Source organism: Scardinius erythrophthalmus (assembly GCF_964197995.2).
Source record: "Scardinius erythrophthalmus genome assembly, chromosome: 6".
Lineage (NCBI taxonomy): Eukaryota > Metazoa > Chordata > Actinopteri > Cypriniformes > Leuciscidae > Scardinius > Scardinius erythrophthalmus.
This window is the reverse complement of record NC_138226.1, coordinates 20694641-20714618: the sequence shown is the minus strand read 5'-3', so window position 1 is coordinate 20714618 and position 19978 is coordinate 20694641. Positions and strand designations below refer to the sequence as shown.

The following is a 19978-nucleotide window of genomic DNA, read 5'->3' as shown; positions in this document are numbered from 1 at the left end:
GTGTATGATTGATTCTGTGTAATTAGTAATTTAATGCACTATGACTGCTCATGCTGGTTTGCTACAGCCAACTGCACACACAGGTATGTATGGCATGGGTTCAGTAGCACGAATACAAACAAATTGTAGATATTTAGGGACATTTGATTAGGTGCTTGCATATGAATGAACTGTTGCTCAGGGTTCGTCAGAAGTGAATGGGAAACCAGAAACTCACACTGTGAGCTCAGACACAACAAACTTATGTAATGAAGATAAACACAGGTTTTACACATACCCAGGTCACACTTGAAAGATTAGCTAGTATTCAGAGTTAAAGCCGGTCTGATCAGGAGGTGTGTGAGAATGTTAAGGGTGTGCGCTTTGTGGCTTTAAAACTCCAGCCAAGTATTAAAGTAGATTATGAGCTTTCAGCCGTACCTGCAGCAGGATAACAGACTCAGTCCCCATTCATTATCTGGGATGTGATCATTATAGTAATCAGGAACACAATGACTCAAGATTGAACATGCTGTGACAAAATAGATCTGGAAGAGTTCAATCAGGACTCTGTGAAGATGAACTTGTAGCGCAAACAGGCTGTGGGGTTTGGATTATATGACAGACTATATCTTTGGGATCATATAAAGTCTCTGTCTTCCTCAGTCTTGAGGTAGACGGGGACACTGATACTAGTAGGACGGCTTGCAAGCGACTAGTGCGTAGAGGGGCTAGGGAAGTGATCGATGGGCGACCCCAGACCCCTGTGCTGAGGAAGGTGAGCTTGAATTTACTAAATGAGCATTGGAAAGATGAGAAATGTTTTCTTTTGTGCCTAATGGAGTACACGGTCATCTTAAACATTTTCTTATCATACCCTGACAGTTTCTTAGTTTCTTTGTTTTATGAGAGTGCAGAGTTTTGCAGAAACAAATGAGCACTCATGTTGTGGTAAAGTCTCTAATTAAAGATTACCTCCAAGGAAGAGATTTTGTTACAGGAATGTGATTTTGTTACTGGAGCAAATACATGGGAAACCAGTTGGGTGAGATTCTGTAGGTTTTTCACAGTAAGTGAGAATGAAGGGTTATAGTAAAAATAAGTTCAGTAGAATATTAGACAATAAGATAATCAGATTCAAAATAATTGATTATATTATTAAAATTCTTATCACAAACTGTTAAATAGAATGTATTTTTCTATCAAGAAATCAATGGAAGAATAGCCTAGGCTTTTTAAAAAACTATTTACAATGTTTAGTTGTGTCATTAGCAGGAGGTAAATTTAAGTTTACTGTGGGGACCAGACCATGTTGTTAAAACCCAAATCTTCAGCTTTTCTGCTGATGTTATGGTTTCTTACAAAAGTTCAAAAATTATGGCCAAGAACAAATATGAGAATGTGTCATTTTAAACGCACCACTGCTTTACTAGTCTAGTCCTGTTCATTGGTTTGGTCACTGGTGGACTGTCACTGAATGAAACCTTAAACATCAGTGGAAAGAATCCTGTTACCCCACAGACCAAATCACATGACCATCTTTAATTCTTAAGTATATCTTTAGATATCTGAACAGTTGCATGGCATAATTCCGATGCTTTTATTAACTTGCAGTGTGATTCTTAAAATTCCTGACTGATAATTATATCTTATCTGTGATGCCTTTGAATTTTTCTGCTTGTTGATCCACATAACCTTCATGCATTTGAGTCAAGTATGTAAACTGGTGTTTTTCACTTTCACCTGTTAGGCCAAGCCAAGTAATATGACACCTGCCTGATGGATCGCTAAAAATTTAACAGCTTTCTCTTTCCATTCCATTATCTTTGTGTACACAATCTTCCACTTGGTTCGCTCTCTGTCATGTCAAATAATCAATGCCTCTCTTTTTCCCTTTCTTTCCCAATCTGGCTTCTTTCTTTCCTTTGCTCATCTGATCCTCTTTTGCTGGCCTCCTGTGATGTAGATTTATCAGGTGCAGAAGGTAGGACATCTAATGCTTGTAGATCTACTCTAATATTTTAATTCTTTTCCTTCTGTTCTTGCTTATTTAGCTGTTTCTGTCACATTTTGTTAATCTAATGTATTACTTTCAGGTCATTCTTGTTAGCTGAAGTTCTTTTTCTTTCCTGGTTTCTGTTGGATTTCTCATTTTAGAAATACTATGGACTGGATAACCAGGACAACAAATGGGGGGACATTGAGCAGTGGATGGTACATTCACTGTTGGGATTTTGTGCATGTTTCAGGCCTCTAGTTTTATCAGCATTTGATTTTTGCATGATAGGGATCCATTGCGAAACAGGATGCATTCATGTTTTATCTGTTAATAATTAAGAGAGTCAGCACAGGGTTATTTGTCTCATAACACTAGGTCAATACCCCTACAAGGCTGATTTGCACTTTCAACAAGTGAAATCAGCCTTTATATTAATCTGTGTTTAATGGCACTGTAGATACTTTTATGTACACTACTGTTTGTTGTGAAAGTAGTCTTTTTAATGCTTACCAAGGCTGCATTTATTTAAGAAAATACAGTAAAAACAGTAAAACTATTTTCTATTTCGATATATTTTAAAACATTGTTTATTCCTGTGATGGCAAAGCTGAATTTTCAGCATCATCACTCCAGTCTTGAGTGTCACATGATCCTTCAGAAATCATTTTAATATGCTGATTTGATGCTAAAAAATAGTTTTTTATTATTATTATCCATGTTAAAAACATGTATTCATATTTTTGTGGAAATTATACTTTTTTTAACGACATTTATTTAAAAAAATATTTTGTAACGTTATAAATGTCTTTACTTTCGCTTTTTATCAACTTAATGCATCCTTGATAATCAACAGTATTAATTACTTTTAATTAATTAATTACAAAAAAAAATCTTACTTACCCCAAACTTTTGAACGGCATTGTGGGTGTATATGTTTCACACTATTTTACAAAAAACAATAACAACTGTGTACAATTAATAGTGTGGGTTGTGTTTTGTATTGTCTTAAGTTGTCTGTTTTTTAAAAGAGATTGCTCTTGCATCAATTATTACTGATTTGCATGCTTCCATTTGCTCACCTTGCTTGCTGAGTGTTGTGTGTCTGTCTCTTCTGCCATCTTGCAAATACTTCTCCTCTTCTCTTCTCTTCTCTTCTCTTCTCTTCTCTTCTCTTCTCTTCTCTTCTCTTCTCTTCTCTTCTCTTCTCTTCTCTTCTCTTCTCTTCTCTTCTCTTCTCTTCTCTTCTCTTCTCTTCTCTTCTCTTCTCTTCTCTTCTCTTCTCTTCTCTTCTCTTCTCTTCTCTTCTCTCAGGAGGATAGTGAGCGATATACTCGTGTCTCACGGAGAAATGCTTCGGTTTGTATTTCTGTCTTTTCACTGTCTGTCCTCCTCAAACTTCCATGCACACTTCTCAAGCAAAACATTTCTTCAAACACTTGAAAAACACTGGAAATTCCATTTCAAATGCAATTACATAGAGACATTAAGGCAGACTTACATTTCGGGGCTTACTGCTGATAAGCTGTATATGTGCACATGTCTTTAAACTTGTGCTAACTGTGGGCTCCATCTCATTTTACCTCTTTTTTTTATCCAAGGTGTCAGATGATGAAGAACGGACGTCAGTGGGGAGCAAGAGCAACATACGGGTCAGTATCAGTGTAACTGTATTGTTCCTTTCAGACATTCTGTACTGTGGGTCAGAGTGTATGGTGAAGGTACATGTTAGTGTGTTGTCTAAAGGTTATAAAACAGACCAAATTGTTCTACATTCTGATGATGGTTTTGTTTGTCTGGGCAGTTGGATTTGGATGCGGCGGGTGCTTATGTCGGGGTAAGAATCGCAGGCTAGGAAATGTTTCAGGCACCAGTTTTATGTCATTACTTTTGGGTTCCTGTAAAAGTAAGATGAGCACATAACTGAGTTCACAAGACATTTTGTTTTTGCACTGTGGTGTGATTCAACTAAGTATAGCTAACACTTGTAATACCTGATGCTACATTTGTGATGTTTTAATTGTTTCATCAACATTACAAATGGGGTGTGATGGGGTTTAACAAATATGACTGTGTGTGACAGTTAAATGTCTGTCTAAAAACTTCACCTGCATGTCACAGTGCACAACTATGAAGTATTGAGCAGCAATTTCTGCCGTTTTAATCCTACTTCCATTTCCCACCATCTTGCCCAGCTTCCCCAGGCCACCTCCTCTCACTCACATAAGAAGTCCAAGAAAAAGAAAAAACATTCTTCTAAAACCGTACGTTCACAGCAATTATGCACATCATATTTGTGTTCTATAAAGAGAGAATGTTATATCAATCATGACATATTGTCTTTCCCACAGAGCAATGGCTATGATGATGATCTCAGCACGTTGTCTAGTCGGGTTAGTGACCCAAATAACTGTGTAATGATAGTGTTTGAGGATTAATAGCATGTTGGTTCACCTATAATGAAGTCTAGGAGACTGTGTTGTTCACACGTTCGCAGTGATCATGATGCAGAAGTGACTAATTGTGGTGTGATGTGCTACAGATTGGTGTGATGCTTGTAAACTGAATTCTGTGTATTTGTACACAGAGCTCCAAACTCAGTGACGAGAGCAAAAGGTCTCGCTCCTCTAGACTTGATCTGCAGTCGGTGGGTCTCAATCCTGCATTTCTTTAACCTCCTGATTCTCTGGCCTTGTCACTTTTTATGTTATTAACATGAAAGTATGTCTAACATGAGTGGATGATTGCCACTGTGTTTGAGAAGGAATGCGTTTGTTTACGAAAACCCTAGTTGTTGACTAATATATTGGCTTATATTTGTTTTTGTTTTTAATTATCGGCATTGGCTGATAATTGTCGAAGACTTTATTTTATTTATTTATGAATACTAGCTTGGCACGTGTGTGAGACCAGCTAAAACAAACTAAAGTTCATCTGTTTTTGTTTTTAATTATCAGCATTGGCCGATAATTATCAAAGACTTTTATTTTATTTATTTATGAATACTAGCTTGGGACGTGTGGGAGCCCAGCTAAAACAAACCAAAGATCTTAGGCATTAGATTTTCTGCAGGGGTAACTTGAAAACTAGTAGGTTCAACATGACTAAATACTAGGTGTGGTTCTAATGGTTTTATGCATGTGAATTGTATCAAAAAAGGCTTTTCACACTAAAACTTTGTCTTAAAGGGTTAGTTCACCCAAAAATTCAAATTCTGTCATTAATTACTCACCCTCATATCGTTCCAAACCCGTAAGACCTTCGTTCATCTTCAGAACACAAAGTAAGATATTTTTGAAGAAATCTGAGAGCTTTCTGTCCCTCCATTGAAAACAACGTCAGTGCAACTTTCAAGGCCCAGAAATGTAGTAAATACATCGTTAAAATAGTCCATGTAACTACAGTGGTTCAACCTTAATATTATGAAGCGACGAGAATACTTTTTGTGTCAGAACGTAGGCTCACTATTGGCTGACGCTGGTCGTGTGTGATGACCCAGGAGCTAGCCAATAATGAGCCGACATTCTGACGCAGAACCCAGAAGCGCTGCGCTGTTTACACTATGTCAACAGCGTACGAGAATGACATTGAAGAGAAGAGATTGTTGAATAAAGTCGTTATTTTAGTTTTTTTGCGCACAAAGTATTCTCAGCTCTTTATAACATTAAGGTTGAACTACTGTAGTCACATGGACCATTTTAACAATGTTTTTACTACCTTTCTGGGCCTTGAAATTTGCAATGACGTTGCTGTCAATGGAGGGACAGAAAGCTCTCCAAAAATATCTTCATTTATGTTCCGAAGATGAACGAAGGTCTTACGGATTCGAAACGACATGAGGGTGAGTAATTAATGACAGAATTTTTATTTTTAACCAACTAACCCTTTAAAGCCACTTAGGTAAGCAACGATTCACACTTATTGTAAAAAGAGGATAGCAGCAAGCTGCTTTAAAGAGTAGAATGCTAAATTTCTAAATTCTCCAACCCAGGGATTGTATAAACAGTGTAAAGCTGAAAGAAGAAAATTTGTTTAAAATATCCTGGGTGAATGTTTTCAAGTGTGAAAAGCCGATGTAGTACAATTTCTGACTTTAGCTGGCATGACGCCCTTGCATTGCAGCTTTTCGTGTCGTCTCTCAGACTCCTGTCTTCATCAGTTCATCGTTCATTCCATCTACATTATTTCCCATTATTTTAGAGTGCCTACTATTCATCTGAGTTGTACAACAGCAGTAGTAGTTATTCCTCTAAGCATCAAGTCCCTTCCTACAGTGGCTACCAGGTCTGTTATCTTCATCCTCTCCTTCCATCTCACTTAATCTCTGTCCAGTGTTCAAATCCCCTCTTTTCTTGTACTTTAGCATTTGGAGTTTTCTTTTTCTTCAGACAAGTTTTGCTGTTCTCTGCCTTTTCGGTCTGTTTTTGATTTGAAATGTTCATCTCTCCTGTCTGTTTAGCTCCCTTTGCTGCACAGCAGGAAGCACAGGGTTTGTGCTGCTCCTCTTATTATACTCTCTGCCCCACAGCACTTCCTGTACAATAATATGTGCAGCTCTGCCTCTGTACACACATTTCACATGCTTTCACTCTCTCATCCACAGCAGGTCATGCAGGGTTATTAGATCTTAAACCCACACAGACCACAAACGCCTGAGGACCGAGCTAATTGCTTGTGCTTTGACATACCATCCTTAAAGATGAAGTGTGTGATTTATATATATTTTCCAACCAGGCTTCCTAAATACTTATTGAATATTTAATGTACTATTGCATATTCCATGCCTACAATGCTTATTTCCTGGAAAAAAAAAAAAAAAAATTTGAATTATGATTAGAAAATTATGAGGTAATTTACTGTTTTAACAAAAGTTCCTACATAGCTGTGATCTCTCTCTAACTTCCACCATTAGCTGAGCCAGAGGTTGACGTGTTAAAAGTGCCACATAGTTACAGTGGGAAGCCATTCATTCTATGAATAGTGGTCTCTGTACCTGGGATGAAAAAAAAACATATTTTTAATATATTGAAAAAATACACACTGCAGCTTTAATAGTTGTAGATTATTTTTCCCTCACCAGCCTGGCAGAAATCAGATGAAATTAAATCATCTGAAAGTGATGAAAGACAGCTGTATTGATGCATTGTGCATAAAAGGAGAACTGAGACTAGAGAGTTTGCATGCTTACTTGCACAGAGCAGATATGGGTCAGACCTTGAGGTGTGATATAAATGTTGTTTCTTGTCTGTGTGTCTATATCTGTCTGTCTATTATCAGGGCTCTATATATGAGGACAGTCTCTACAGTGGCTCTCGACGCTCCGGTCCTCGTGCTGTAAGAATGATAGAGCTAAACTGTAAATGTGCATGAAATATTACCCTATTAATCTGTGGATTCAATTCCCTAACCAAAGTGTGCGTTTTTTTTTTTTTTTTTTTTTGCATAGTTGGCTCATTATTATTTACCCTTATAATGTCATGTTACTCACTCAGACTATAGAGTGCAACAGTCAGGTTCCGAAAGTAAAAACTCCATTCATTTCTACATAGGGAAATTGATTTTGAACAATAACTTATAAACCTTAAAAGACAGACCTACTGTGAGCTAGGTTGTTAAGCGATAGTATTTGCTTCTGTTGAAGGTGTCAGCCTACATTATTTTAGATTTTTTTTTAAAACAATTGTGCTTAACAGCAGAATTCCTGGTGAAAACCTATATTACCCATTATGCTGTACAGAAAATTGCACCAATCAGAGAGTCGAAAAAAGCAACACATGCCAAAAAAATCGACGCTGCCCACTCCCATGAAGCACTGCGAATGATGTAATCTAGTCGATCTCACTACGCTCTCAAAATACTTAAATGTTTGTATAATTTGTAATACAATTTGTATACATTTGTAAATGAGTATGTTTCTCCATCATTTTTAATTTGAGTATGCAGTTTGCAATGCTTCATGGGATTGTTATGATAGTTATTTCCCTCACCTAAAGCCGCTGAAAATTGGGGTGGGCGCTAATGCACTCTATTCTCAAAATACTAATTGTGTTCATTTTAACACACAGTGGAGAGTACGGAGTTGGTTCTCAAGTTTATTTAACATTCTCTGTGTGTGTGTGTGTGTGTGTGTGTGTGTGTGTGTGTGCGTGCGTGCGTGCGTGCGTGCGTGCGTGCGTGCGTGCGTGTGTGTGTGTGTGTGTGTGTGTGTGTGTGTGAGAGAGAGAGAGAGAGAGAGAGAGAAAGATTTAGAGGCTAAAACAGGTTGCTTGTATCATGAAGAAGTCAAAATAAGGCTTTGAAAAGATTTTGAATGTGTTTTGGGAATGGTGTAAAGCTGAGAGTGCTTTATGCATGTGTAGCTGATGCTTGACATGTCACATGACATTTGTCTTTTTTAATTAAAATATTCCAAATATTCATCAAAATATTTGGTTAAAATTCCTGTAAGTGAAAGTGTATTTCATGTGCTGTTTTTTATGTTTCATTTTTTTTTTTTCATTATTTAATTTAATTAATTTGTCACTCTAAAACCAAAGTACAAAAAATCCATAGTATCTCAAATTAATAAATGTTTAGTTTTAGATGGAGTACAGCTTGTCACACTTCAGGTAATAAGTCAAATTGGTATTTCATATCAACTACCCATCTAGCACATTCAGAGGATCTACAAGACAATAACAGGCATGTGTGTTCTCAAAGTAGTTTAATCATCCAGCTTGCTTTTCTGAGTTTTGTGCCTGAAATGTCTGTCAATCTCCAAACCTATTTGTGTATATACATATATCTTCACATACTCATAGTGCAAGTGTGTGTATTCCTCTAGTCCTCTGAATACAGTGGTTTCCTGGGCTCCAGCTCTAGGACTTCGTCCAGGGCAAATTCTGCGTGTGGCAGCCCTGTGGTGAGCAACCCGGTGTCACTGATTCCCAAGATGATCATGGACCAACACAATTTTATTTCACAGTGACAAATTCAGTAACGGCTACTTTTACATAGCTTTTGATTTTGATGTCTCTTAAATCTGGTGCCTGTACAGTTACTGTGTGTGTGTCATTGATTGTTTCTACTTGAGTCATGAATGTGCTTTTTGTCTTTCCATTAAAATGCTAAATTACATTTGATTTTTACATATTGAGTAGTATTAGATTACGTTAACAGTGTAAGAAAGAACTCCAGAGGTGATGTTTTTGTGTGCATTCCTCCTTTGGGTGCTGCAGAAAACCGACTGTTAAACTTGAGACTTAAATAGTTGAAATACCTCTCGCATTGATGTTGATTGCTGCTATCTGGTGGTTTCCAGGAGGACTGCAGCAGCTCAGTGGCTAGTTTTATGCGCAGCACAGCTAGTATCAGTGGCCTCTCTAAAGACCTTGACCGCGTTGTCATTCCTGACCTGCCGAATGTTAATGGGAGGTTGCTTATGGTACGAGAGTGAAATCTTGGGGTTCATTTGATCTGTGGTGCTTGATGCCCTGGTTTAAAACGTGTGTGAATTTATGCATAAAAGCAATGGCATGTTGGATTGAGAGGGTGGCCTGCATGTGAGATGGTCAGTGGTCATTTGCTTCAGCAAACTGAATTTATGTGAGGAAAAACACTGACGTCTTGAGTGACATGATGTTTGATGGATCTTTTCTGTTGTTAATATTCTACTTCAAGTTTATTGTGAAAAGATATTTGCAACACCTTGAGAATTAATACAGAACTGCTTGCTGGTTGCATTTGGATTCATCAGTCTTATTAATCAAATACTATCATTGGGTTTTGAATCTTCTTGAACTAAGTTGAACTTCCTCTAATAAATAGAAACATTTCTTTTTTTGCTAACTTTTTTGTGTCGACAGCATGTCTTCAGTGGACAACATGAATCACAATGAATGAATAAGAGACTTGTAATGGCTCGACTTGACTTGCAAGACTACAAAACCTATTGACTGTATAATTTTGTTTACTTACAGGTTGATGACAGGTCAGAGCGAGACTACTTAGAAAAGGTTTGTGATTTTGTTTCAGTTGTATATCATTATATATCATTATCATTTTATTTGTATATTTCACCAATTTGGCAAATTGTCATGGTGAGTTGTATAAACAATCCATATGACTTATGACCTGCTGTATTTTTAGGGCTCTTCACGAGCATCAACTATATCTGGCGCCACTCTTACCTCTCTGGGTGGGACATCCTCACGGAGAGGAAGTGGAGATACATCCATCTCTGCTGACACAGAAGCATCTATACGGGAAATCAAGGTGTCCTAATCTTTTTGTCTGGTGCCAGTTTAAATTTAGGCAGCAAGTTAATATAAACACATGGTATCATCCCATGACCACATACCTACAGTATGCAATATTTATTTATTTATTTATTTATTAAATGTCATTATATTCCAAGTCTTTGTTTGATATTTTGTATTTTATTTATTTTCACATTTATATATGTGATTATGTTGATTTGATTTAAAAGTGTACAGCCATACTTGTTCAGCTTGAGAATCTGATTTAAGATAACATAGCATTGCTCATTTTCATTACTCACCTTCTTCACAGAAGCTTAGTACACTGTCATTTTCTTTCTCTGTGTTGCTGAGTCCTGTTGATCTGCCTTCCGACAGAGTTTAGTCTCTAATTAAACACACCTGAACCAGATAAGAGTCAAAATCTGCCAAGGGGCAATTAATTGTAGCAAATCGTTTAAAAATGTATCATCTTTTATTGGAAAATTAATCAACATTTTATCAAACATTGATAATTGCCTTAATCTTTTAAACAACTGGGAAGATAGTATTCAAACTACATTTTATAGAGAATCACCTGTCAAGTTTATATATATTACATCATCATATGAGAGTCAAATTGAATGACTATACAGGGACTCGATCGTTCACTGATCATTCAATTTCAGCGAGTGAAGAATAAATTTATACTCGCGTGCGTTATGTATTATGCATGTTACCGCCTCTGACAGACAGCATGTTGAAGCTGCTCAAGCCGCATCAGTGAGGATGCATTGAAAACATCTGGAAGTGTGGGTTTTCCATGAAATGTATGTACTCGCTGAACCTCTCGTAAATGCTGCCGTACATTTTGCACGTTATTTTCTGACAGACATCTATGTGGTGATATTCAAATGATGTGGATTTAAAAAAAAAAAAGATGGATAGTAAGGTAATAATATTTTATTTCTTAGCCAGCAAGTATTCAGTGAAGTGATTGATTACAGAAAGTCTATTTCATGGCTTAAAGGGGGGGTGAAATGCTCATTTTCACTCAATCTCCTGTTAATCTTGAGTACCTATAGAGTAGTATTGCATCCTTCATATCTCCAAAAAGTCTTTAGTTTTATTATATTTATAAAAGAAAGATAGGCTGTACCGAGTATTTCCGGAAAAAAACGAGCGGCTGGAGGCGGGCCGTGTGGGCGAAGCTAAAGCTGTGCTTACGCGCCGAGCTAACAACACACAGACATATGAAGCAGTTTTACTCACCGCCCGGTTCCAACGCACGACCGCGAACCTTTATCATTGTGACTGCTCCATCCTTAAGCATTAGACGATCTGCAAATCCGTCGATCTGGGCTTTGTTTATAAAACAATCATCGTCGAAATGCAGGGAACAAACAGTCTTACACAACTCCGTTGATGATGCTCTGAAAAAACAAACTCCATCCACTGGTCCCTTAACGCTGGGTTCTTTGGGAATCTGTGCAGGGTTGTCTTGCCCTGGCAACCAAAAACACACTTCTTTGGTGACATTGACTTCCCTAAAGCCGAGCAGAGCGCTTGGATGAGGTACTGCTTTCGCTCTCTTGCTCTGGTCTACGAGTGCGCGCGCGCTCGCGCTGTTCCGGCACAAGTGCCCTTAGGACCCGTATAAGGAAATTCCGCCCCAGCTGACTTCACGCAGACCCATACTCGAAAAAAACTTTCCGAAACTTGTGACAAACCGGAAGGAGTATTTTTGGCACAGAAATACTCTTTCAAACGTACAATTTAATTTTTGAAACTTTGTCCATGTTTAGCATGGGAATCCAACTCTTTAACAGTGTAAAAAACTCAGTATGCATGAAATAGCATTTCACCCCCCCTTTAAATACATTACATGTTATTTAGAGACTGACATGGCTTGTTAAAAATTGTACAATCAGCTGTCACAAATTCATTGAATTTTGAAAATCAAGTTAATTTTTTACCAGGAAAGGAGGGGTTTTGATGCACAAGGTTGTTTTATTGTCTCCTATAACAAAAATATTTTATTTAAACCCATTAAAATGCAGATCCTTTAGTAAATAATAGTGAAAAATCACTTTTTTAAATTGTTGTCCCATTAGTACCCCCTTTGCAGATTTTGATGTTTGTGTGTTAAACTCTTCAGGAGTAGGACTGAGCACCTGCTACGATCTGCTTCTCTGTTATTTTTTTGCTTTGTATTTTCTTGCACAGTAATTAATATGAAAATAAGTCAGCTGTTCTTTACCCTTCCATTGCTCTTACTCCACTGCATTCTTTATCCTTCCTTCTCATTCTCACTCTTCATGCTTTTCATTCAGGAGATCCATGAGCTTAAGGATCAGATTCAAGATGTGGAGGCGAAGCACATGCAGAACCTCAAAGAGCTCAAGGTACATGTCTGGTAAAGACAGTGCCAGTCAAAACCCCAGCAAACCTGCTTTATCTGAGTTACATATCGTAACCTTCCTAAAATAATTGCCTAAGTCATTTTTTTGTGCATAAGTAATCTCCTCATGATGCTGGCCACGTGTGACTAAGGCTGTTTTATTTAGCCCAAGTCAAAAGACAATGAGACTTAGGCAATTTTACAAGCTTTTCAAGATGGCAGCTGCATCAAGAAGAATGAAAATCTACTCAACCTCTGAAGTTATTTTTCATTTTTTTGTGTTTTCTGAGAAGCCTGAAAAAAATTACGTGGGCAATTATTTTAGGAAGGTGACGATATGACAAATTTTTGCTTTTTAATTAGCTAGTGGCTGACTGGGAACATGATGAAACGTTGTGATATCTAGCCTCTGGTTCTTATCTGGCTCTCGTCTTGCATGTTTATACTGTGCCACAGAAGCTGTGCCACAGAAGTCTATAGTCTGATTTCTTTGCCTTGCTTCCATCTTTGACTTGATATTATTCTCCAAAACATATTGTTTCACATCCTTCTTCATGATATTTTGGAATTTAGTCTAAAAGTGTGTTCATGGTTAATTTAGTTAGTATTTTGTAATACATGTTCAGAGGTGTGTTTGTGAGTGTGCTGTTTTTAATATGGTGTCTGACTTTTTGAAGGATTCCCTTTTGGAAGTGGAAGAGAAGTACCGTAAGGCCATGGTGTCTAATGCACAGCTGGACAATGAGAAGACCAATATGATGTATGAAGTGGACACTTTAAAAGACTCTTTAATGGAACTGGAGGAGATGCTGTTTGAAACACGCCGTGAGCTTGAGGAAAAGACTAAGGTCTGTACAGTCAGGTTATAGGCATTATAGTACGTTGCAGATAAATCTGTTGTAATACATTGTTGAATAATTTATCAGAATACTTTCAAATAGTAAATGCTTTTAATTGGAACTTTAATTAATTTATTAATTGGTATTTTAATTAACTTTTTTTTATTGTTTGTAATTTCATTCTCATTTTTGTGATTTAAAATACAAAAGTGTACACTTGGTGTATTCGCACTGTTCTTCGTTTGAAATTTAAAGGATTTTTCAAATGAATTAACTGATAGCAGTTCTATTTATTTTTCAGGACCTTGAACGAGAGAAGCACGCTCATAGTATACTGCAGTTCCAGTTCAGTGAATTAAAGGAAACATTGAAACAGAGTGAAGAACTGCTCACTGTGAGTATTGTTGTATTTATGTGTCTGTCATGAAACATTTGTCTTTTTCAAATGCTTGGCTTCTGCTCATCTGCCTGAACAATTTCTTCCCTTCCTTTATATTTGGTCTACTTCCATGCATAATACCTCTTTCTAGGAGATCCGTCAATTACGGCTCAAGCAAGACGGCTTTGTTAGGGAGATTTCTGACCTCCAGGAAACTATTGAGTGGAAGAATAAAAAAATTGGGGTATGATCCCTCAGTATCCAACTTTTATTTGTCTTTACCTTCACGTTAAGATATTAAGAATTATAATTTCACCTTTCAAACATACATTTGCTTGATTCAACATCCGTTTCCTGCTACAAACTGTCTGTACTTTTCCAAACTATTCTTGTCGCTTTCATTCTTGTGTTTTCATCGCTTTTTCCTTTTTCTCCTCTTTGCTGCATCTTTGCCCTTCTGGTGCTGTTCAGGCATTAGAGAGGCAGAAGGAATTTTCTGATGCCATTCGTAATGAGCGGGATGAGCTCAGAGATGAGGTTGTTCAGCTCAAAGATATTTTAAAGGTATTGATATGTGTGGTGAAAAATAGGACTCATTTTTTTCCCATGAACATTTCCTAACAGAACAAATTGTTTGCATATTTTTGTAGACAGACCTTCTGGACTTGATACTGTTCAGCTTTTTATTGATATTTATTAATATAAAGGTACTAAGATCCAGAATATAATATAAATCGAGACTGATTCTTTAACTCTCAACTTCTGACTGAATGAACAGAATATATTATATTACAATGTTATCATAATATTGGTGCATCAACAAATACTGATGTGTTTAAAAATAACTCTAGACCAGGGATGGGCAACTTTGGTCCTGGAAACCCACTGTTCTGCAGAGTTTAGCACCAACCCTGATAAAAAAAAACCTCACCTGCCTGTAGCTTTCTAAAAATCCTGAAGACATTAGATTAGCTTGTTCAGGTTTGTTTGATTAGGGTTGGAGCTAAACTCTGCAGGAGTAAACTAAGTATACTAATATTAAATCGTTTTCCTGTACAGAAACATGGCATTGTCCTTGGACCCGACTTGGCCACCAATAGAGAAACTGGGGAAGAGGCTGAACAGAATTTCCAAACCGCATCAACTGAAATCCGAGAGGGGAGTAGCGTACTAGGTAAGCTGCTTTTCTTAATGTCATTCATTGCATGCTTTCATTACTTTATCTTTGCCACTTTGCATTTTCATCTTGTAGAGCTTGAGCCAAATCCAACTAAATTGTTTCTATGAACCTGGTTACATTAACATCTCTCACACTTTCCTGTTTCCCTGTATTCACTTTGCATATACAACTAATTAATGGCATATCATGAACCAAACACTACAGGATCTTGTCTCTTTCTTGAGTCCATATTTCAATATTCTGCTGGACAAGTGTTTATTAAATTGATGCAAATGTTTACTCATTCTTGACTTTGAAATCAAAATAAGAGAAGGATTTGCTGAGTAGTTTCTTCGGTTCTTGACTTTAAACTCTGGGTTTTTCTTTTTTGGGACATCCTTTAAACACATTTGATTTGTATAGGTTTAAGAGCTTTGCCTTGGAGTCTTCATTTTCCCCTCCTTTCCTTCTTCCTTTTACTTCTTGCTTTAAACATTTGCAAGATACTCATTGGCTTCTACAGACGCATTAATTCTGGCTTTAACTACTGACACCTCCATCATCTCCCAGGCACTCATCAGTTGAAGCTGTGTAAAGACCAGCAACAAAAAGATTTGGATGACAAGATGCAAGGGAATCAACAGTCTTCACATGCCCCTTTCAGTTCTACAAAGACAGCTTTAGAAGCAAATGAGAATGGAGACCTTGGGGACCAAATGAATCCGGGTGTAGGGCAGCTTGAAAATAGACCTGAAGAACCTCCGAGTCCTGTTGGTGATGATGAACTCACTGCAAAAAGACCCAAGGAGAAGATCGAATCTGAGGCACATATTCCGGAAGATTCAAAATATACTGAAGAATTAGAGTGCACAGTTCACAAGGATGGACTTATGGAGACAGAACAACAAGAGAGCGAATTTGTCAAACCTAGTAATGAAATCAAAGAGGAAACTCCTTTAGAGCCTATCTCTTGTTCAATCCATGATGAAACCGATAAACCTGGTGAGGCAGTGATTGATGATCAACTCAAAGAGGAGTCTGTGGAATCATCTCAAGTGGAGAAACTTCCCAAAACACAGAGTGCCAGTGCTTCCAATAAAAAAAAGAAAAGGAAGAAGAAAAGCAAACAGAAGCAGAAACAAAGTGACAAGCAAGAGAGTGACACAAAGCTGGATGACAAGAATGAAATGGTTTTGAGTGAAGACAATCCAAACCAAGAAGTGGAAGGTGATCTAGAAGAAAACCACGACAAGCCCTTAGGGAATGACATATCCGAAACAACCATGAATACAGATGTCCCACATGGTGATAAAGGAACCGATGAATTGGACTGTATCGAAATAACAAGCACAAATATTAATGCTGATGATGCTAAAGAGTTAGTTAATAGTGTAATTCAGTTAGTTACAGATGAAGCTGATTCTGCAGAAGTTTGTAAAACCATCACAAATTTTGATTGCCCAGAATCTAGCAATGGTGTCCTTTCAGATGAGCAGTCCAACAATATTATCTCTAACCCTGCCACCATTATTGATGACCACACTGAGGATTTGACAAATCCTGACCCAGAACCTGTAATCTTCAGCAGTGAGCTTATGCTTTCAGAAACAGATACTTCACTGCCTCATGAACCTTCTACTCAGCCCATGGATACTGTTGGAATGTGCATTGAGTCCATCAGCAGCTCTGAGAACATTGAGAATTCTTCATTGGTAGGTGTCAAGGAAGAGAAGAGTCAGCTGGACTGTGTAGTAGAAGAACAGAAGGAAAGGCTCCAAAATATCGCTCTAGATTGTGACACTAACTCTGAAGATCAAGATAATTCTGCTCATTCCTCTTCCCCTGTGATGATGGAGAAGTTGGAAAACGAAGCTGAAAAGGTATTCCAGGAACAACCTATTGATCAGCCAATGGAAAGTCAACTTCAAGACAGTATTGTAGCAGACGTGGACCAGGAAGAGGTTAAGACACAAGATGAACCAGATGAAGAAAACCTTAATGTGCCTAGTGAAAAAGTGTTTGATGGATGCCAAGTTGACGACACTCCTTTAATTGAATCACAGATTCCGGTTATACATGAGGATCACCTGTCTGCCAGTGAAGCAAATCAGGAATCAATTGTAGATTCAGACACTTCTGACCAAGAACCCAAGGTAGAACATGTCCAGGAGGAAAGATCAAACCAAGATCAAGTTACACTTAATGTGGAACTGCCTGAAGATGAGGTTGACCCTCAGGTAAAGTCAGATGTGGTTCTTCAAGAGCTCAAGGAAAAAGATGATGATGAGGAAGACGAAGGAGAATCATTTGATTTTGATGAAATGGATCTTGAAGCATCATCAGGTGCCCCTTTAAAAAACCTTCTAGATCATTCAAATGAGGACTCATTGTTAAAAGAGAGTGCACAAGAAGCAAGCCATGAATACCAAAGCAATGTCAAGGATGAGGACCCGATTCAAGAAGATGAAAATCTGGAACTTGCAGATCAGGAATCAATGCCAACGGAGCAGAAAGATGATTGTCATGCCACAGAAAACCCTCAAACAGCAACCGATGTAGAAAGATGTTTAACAGAAGAAAACAGTCAAACCAACAGTGAAGTCAGACCTAATGATCAGCAGCATGACAGACCTGATGCATTTGAGGAGCATCAGCAGGCATCAGGAGATGTGACACTCAGTAAAGGGGTTAATGAAAGTTCAGAGATGGAGACAGGCCAAGAGATCGATAGCTCCATTCACCATGAAAACAAGGCATCAAATATTTCTGAAGAGCAGGAAGCCACAGGGATCAACAAGGAAAATGATAGAAAAGAATCTAAAAAAAATGGAAAAGGGAAAGGAAAGGGCAAGGGGAAAGAAGAATGTAAAATGTCTTAATACAAGGACATTGTTGAGTGTCCTATTTCAACATTGCACTTGTAGGTCCTAATGAAATTATTTTGGGACCATTACTTCGGAGAACCCTAGAAAACCAAAGTTATCATACAGTAAAGCCAGATTATTAATCATCACAGCTGTTTCAGCAAGCACATTTTATACATGAATGTTTTACATGTGAATAACAATACTGAATGAAATCTGGAAATTAGGTCAAATAATTTGCCAAATCTAAAAATAAAACACATTAAATGCTAGCAGTAATGGTTGTAATGTGTCATATTTATTTAGAAATTTTACATAATCATGAATACAATGTTTTTTATGAGAATATGTGATTAATATTTTTGTTTTGTTTTGGAAACTGCCATCTTTCTGTCTATGCTGCGGTCATAATTAGCATTTACAGCTTTTTCTATTGCAAAGCACCCAGAATGTACTTTGTATGTTGTTTAAATGGGTGGTATGTTGTTCCAAATGTGGTAAATAAAAAATTTGATTGTGTGCCAACCCTATTAAACATTCCGTTTAATGAGTGTTGTAGTTGTGCTCTGTTTTTCCAATTAATTTTTTGGGAGATAAGATTGAAAACAAATATTTCATTTTAATTTTGTTTGGTGAAGATGGTGTTGGAACATTGAAACATTAAACATCTATGTTCAAATAAAATGAATAAATTAAAAATAGATATTTTAAACTATTGTTGTTGATTTGTGTTACAGTTTAATATTTTATATTAACTGAATACGTTTTTATATAATGATAGAGGGCATTTCATTAAACTGCTTCAAATAAGTATACAGACAAAACTACGGTCAAGGTTTATTTTTTGAGTCATGAATTTTAGGGAGGTTTTGTTTGATGCCAGATCACACTCATTTGCATAAGCTCAAGTAAGCTCACAATCATGGAAAATACTGACATGTAATAGATGTACTGTTGAGTGAATACTGAGAGAATTGACTGCATGAGGCTGAAGCCTCTGAGTTTCTCTGAGTTAAGTATCTGCATGTTGTCCATCCTCATCCTTCACATCCCAGCATAGGATAGCCTCACTTTTGCATGCCCTGACTCCTCCCCCTCCATGCCTTTGGCTCCTCCCACCCCTGGTATGTGAAAATTTTCCTGTCTAACCTTGGTGTGTTTTAAGACATGAATGTATTTTATTATTGCAGAATGCTTTTTTGTTTTTACATTTTACTAGATTTGTTACAAAATTGTGTTTAAGTACCCTAAGGTGTTATTATATCCCCCCTCCCCCTCCCCCAAACAAAATCTGCAGGAAAATAGAACATTTGTTTTTGTCTTTTAGTCAATCTGTTGCACTTGCTTTTCAGAAATTCGTTTGCGAAAACTGGTTGATGAGAGGGAGAACTTAATAGAGCAGGTGCGTATCTGGCAGTTGCTTGCTTCACACTCGCTTTGTCCTCATTTTGTGCCGTAACATGCATGTATTTGTTTTTTCCAGGTTAAGAGATTGAAAGGTCAACTTGAGCAGAAGAAACCGAATAATGGCACAGAGGACTCATCCACCCCAGAGGGGGATGTGCTGGAGAATGGTGCTGACTCCAACATCATGGATATACAGAGTAAGGAAATGCCTGCACTCTCAATCTGGTTCAGGTTAAAAGTTTTGGAAACCAGCTCAACATATTCATTACATCATTAACAATGATTTTTAACGGGTTTGGTTCATAGTTCAAGAAAATAAGACACTCATCCTCAGCTGTTGAGAAATGTGTAATTGTTCCTTGTTTCAGGGGATGCCAACAGGCAAGTCAATGACCTCAAATTTAAACTTGTCAAATCAGAGCAAGAAGTCACAGCACTTGAACAGAATGTGAGTTTTTTTAATATATATATTTTTATATTTGTATTAGTGTTTATATTTTTAGCACATTTTACTCTTCTTAAAATATGAAATAGTGAATTAAAATTTGACATGGTTTTAATTGAAACTCATTTTATAGGTCACAAGGCTCGAGGGTCAGGTGACCCGGTACAAAGCTGCATCTGAAAATTCAGAGAAGGTGGAAGACGAACTCAAAGCTGAAAAACGCAAACTGCAGCGAGAGGTACAATAGCCTAATAGCACTGCTTTCATCAAAATAACTTATATGTACATATAAT

The 19978-nt window shown here is 37.3% G+C and overlaps 1 protein-coding gene across 14 annotated transcripts in view; it reads left to right on the top strand.

Annotated features, from left to right (window-relative positions):
• lrrfip1a (leucine rich repeat (in FLII) interacting protein 1a) overlaps positions 1-19978 on the top strand; it is a 34710-nt gene that overhangs the window by 13476 nt on the left and 1256 nt on the right. Inside the window, exons 3-27 of one of the 14 annotated variants that reach the window (XM_081367461.1) lie at positions 1946-1963; positions 2137-2193; positions 3290-3334; positions 3577-3627; positions 3780-3812; positions 4171-4239; positions 4327-4368; positions 4563-4622; positions 6176-6259; positions 6435-6464; positions 7253-7309; positions 8799-8876; positions 9276-9398; positions 9934-9969; positions 10103-10228; positions 12525-12596; positions 13270-13440; positions 13733-13825; positions 13962-14054; positions 14282-14374; positions 14870-14984; positions 19186-19235; positions 19317-19437; positions 19609-19688; positions 19819-19923. In XM_081367461.1, the coding sequence (XP_081223587.1) occupies positions 1946-1963; positions 2137-2193; positions 3290-3334; positions 3577-3627; positions 3780-3812; positions 4171-4239; positions 4327-4368; positions 4563-4622; positions 6176-6259; positions 6435-6464; positions 7253-7309; positions 8799-8876; positions 9276-9398; positions 9934-9969; positions 10103-10228; positions 12525-12596; positions 13270-13440; positions 13733-13825; positions 13962-14054; positions 14282-14374; positions 14870-14984; positions 19186-19235; positions 19317-19437; positions 19609-19688; positions 19819-19923 (1902 nt within the window). Of the gene's footprint in view, positions 1-1945; positions 1964-2136; positions 2194-3289; positions 3335-3576; positions 3628-3779; positions 3813-4170; positions 4240-4326; positions 4369-4562; positions 4623-6175; positions 6260-6434; positions 6465-7252; positions 7310-8798; positions 8877-9275; positions 9399-9933; positions 9970-10102; positions 10229-12524; positions 12597-13269; positions 13441-13732; positions 13826-13961; positions 14055-14281; positions 14375-14869; positions 14985-15539; positions 18648-19185; positions 19236-19316; positions 19438-19608; positions 19689-19818; positions 19924-19978 lie in introns of those variants that run through there. The other 13 variants (XM_081367462.1, XM_081367463.1, XM_081367464.1 and 10 more) reach the window with 13 other exon arrangements.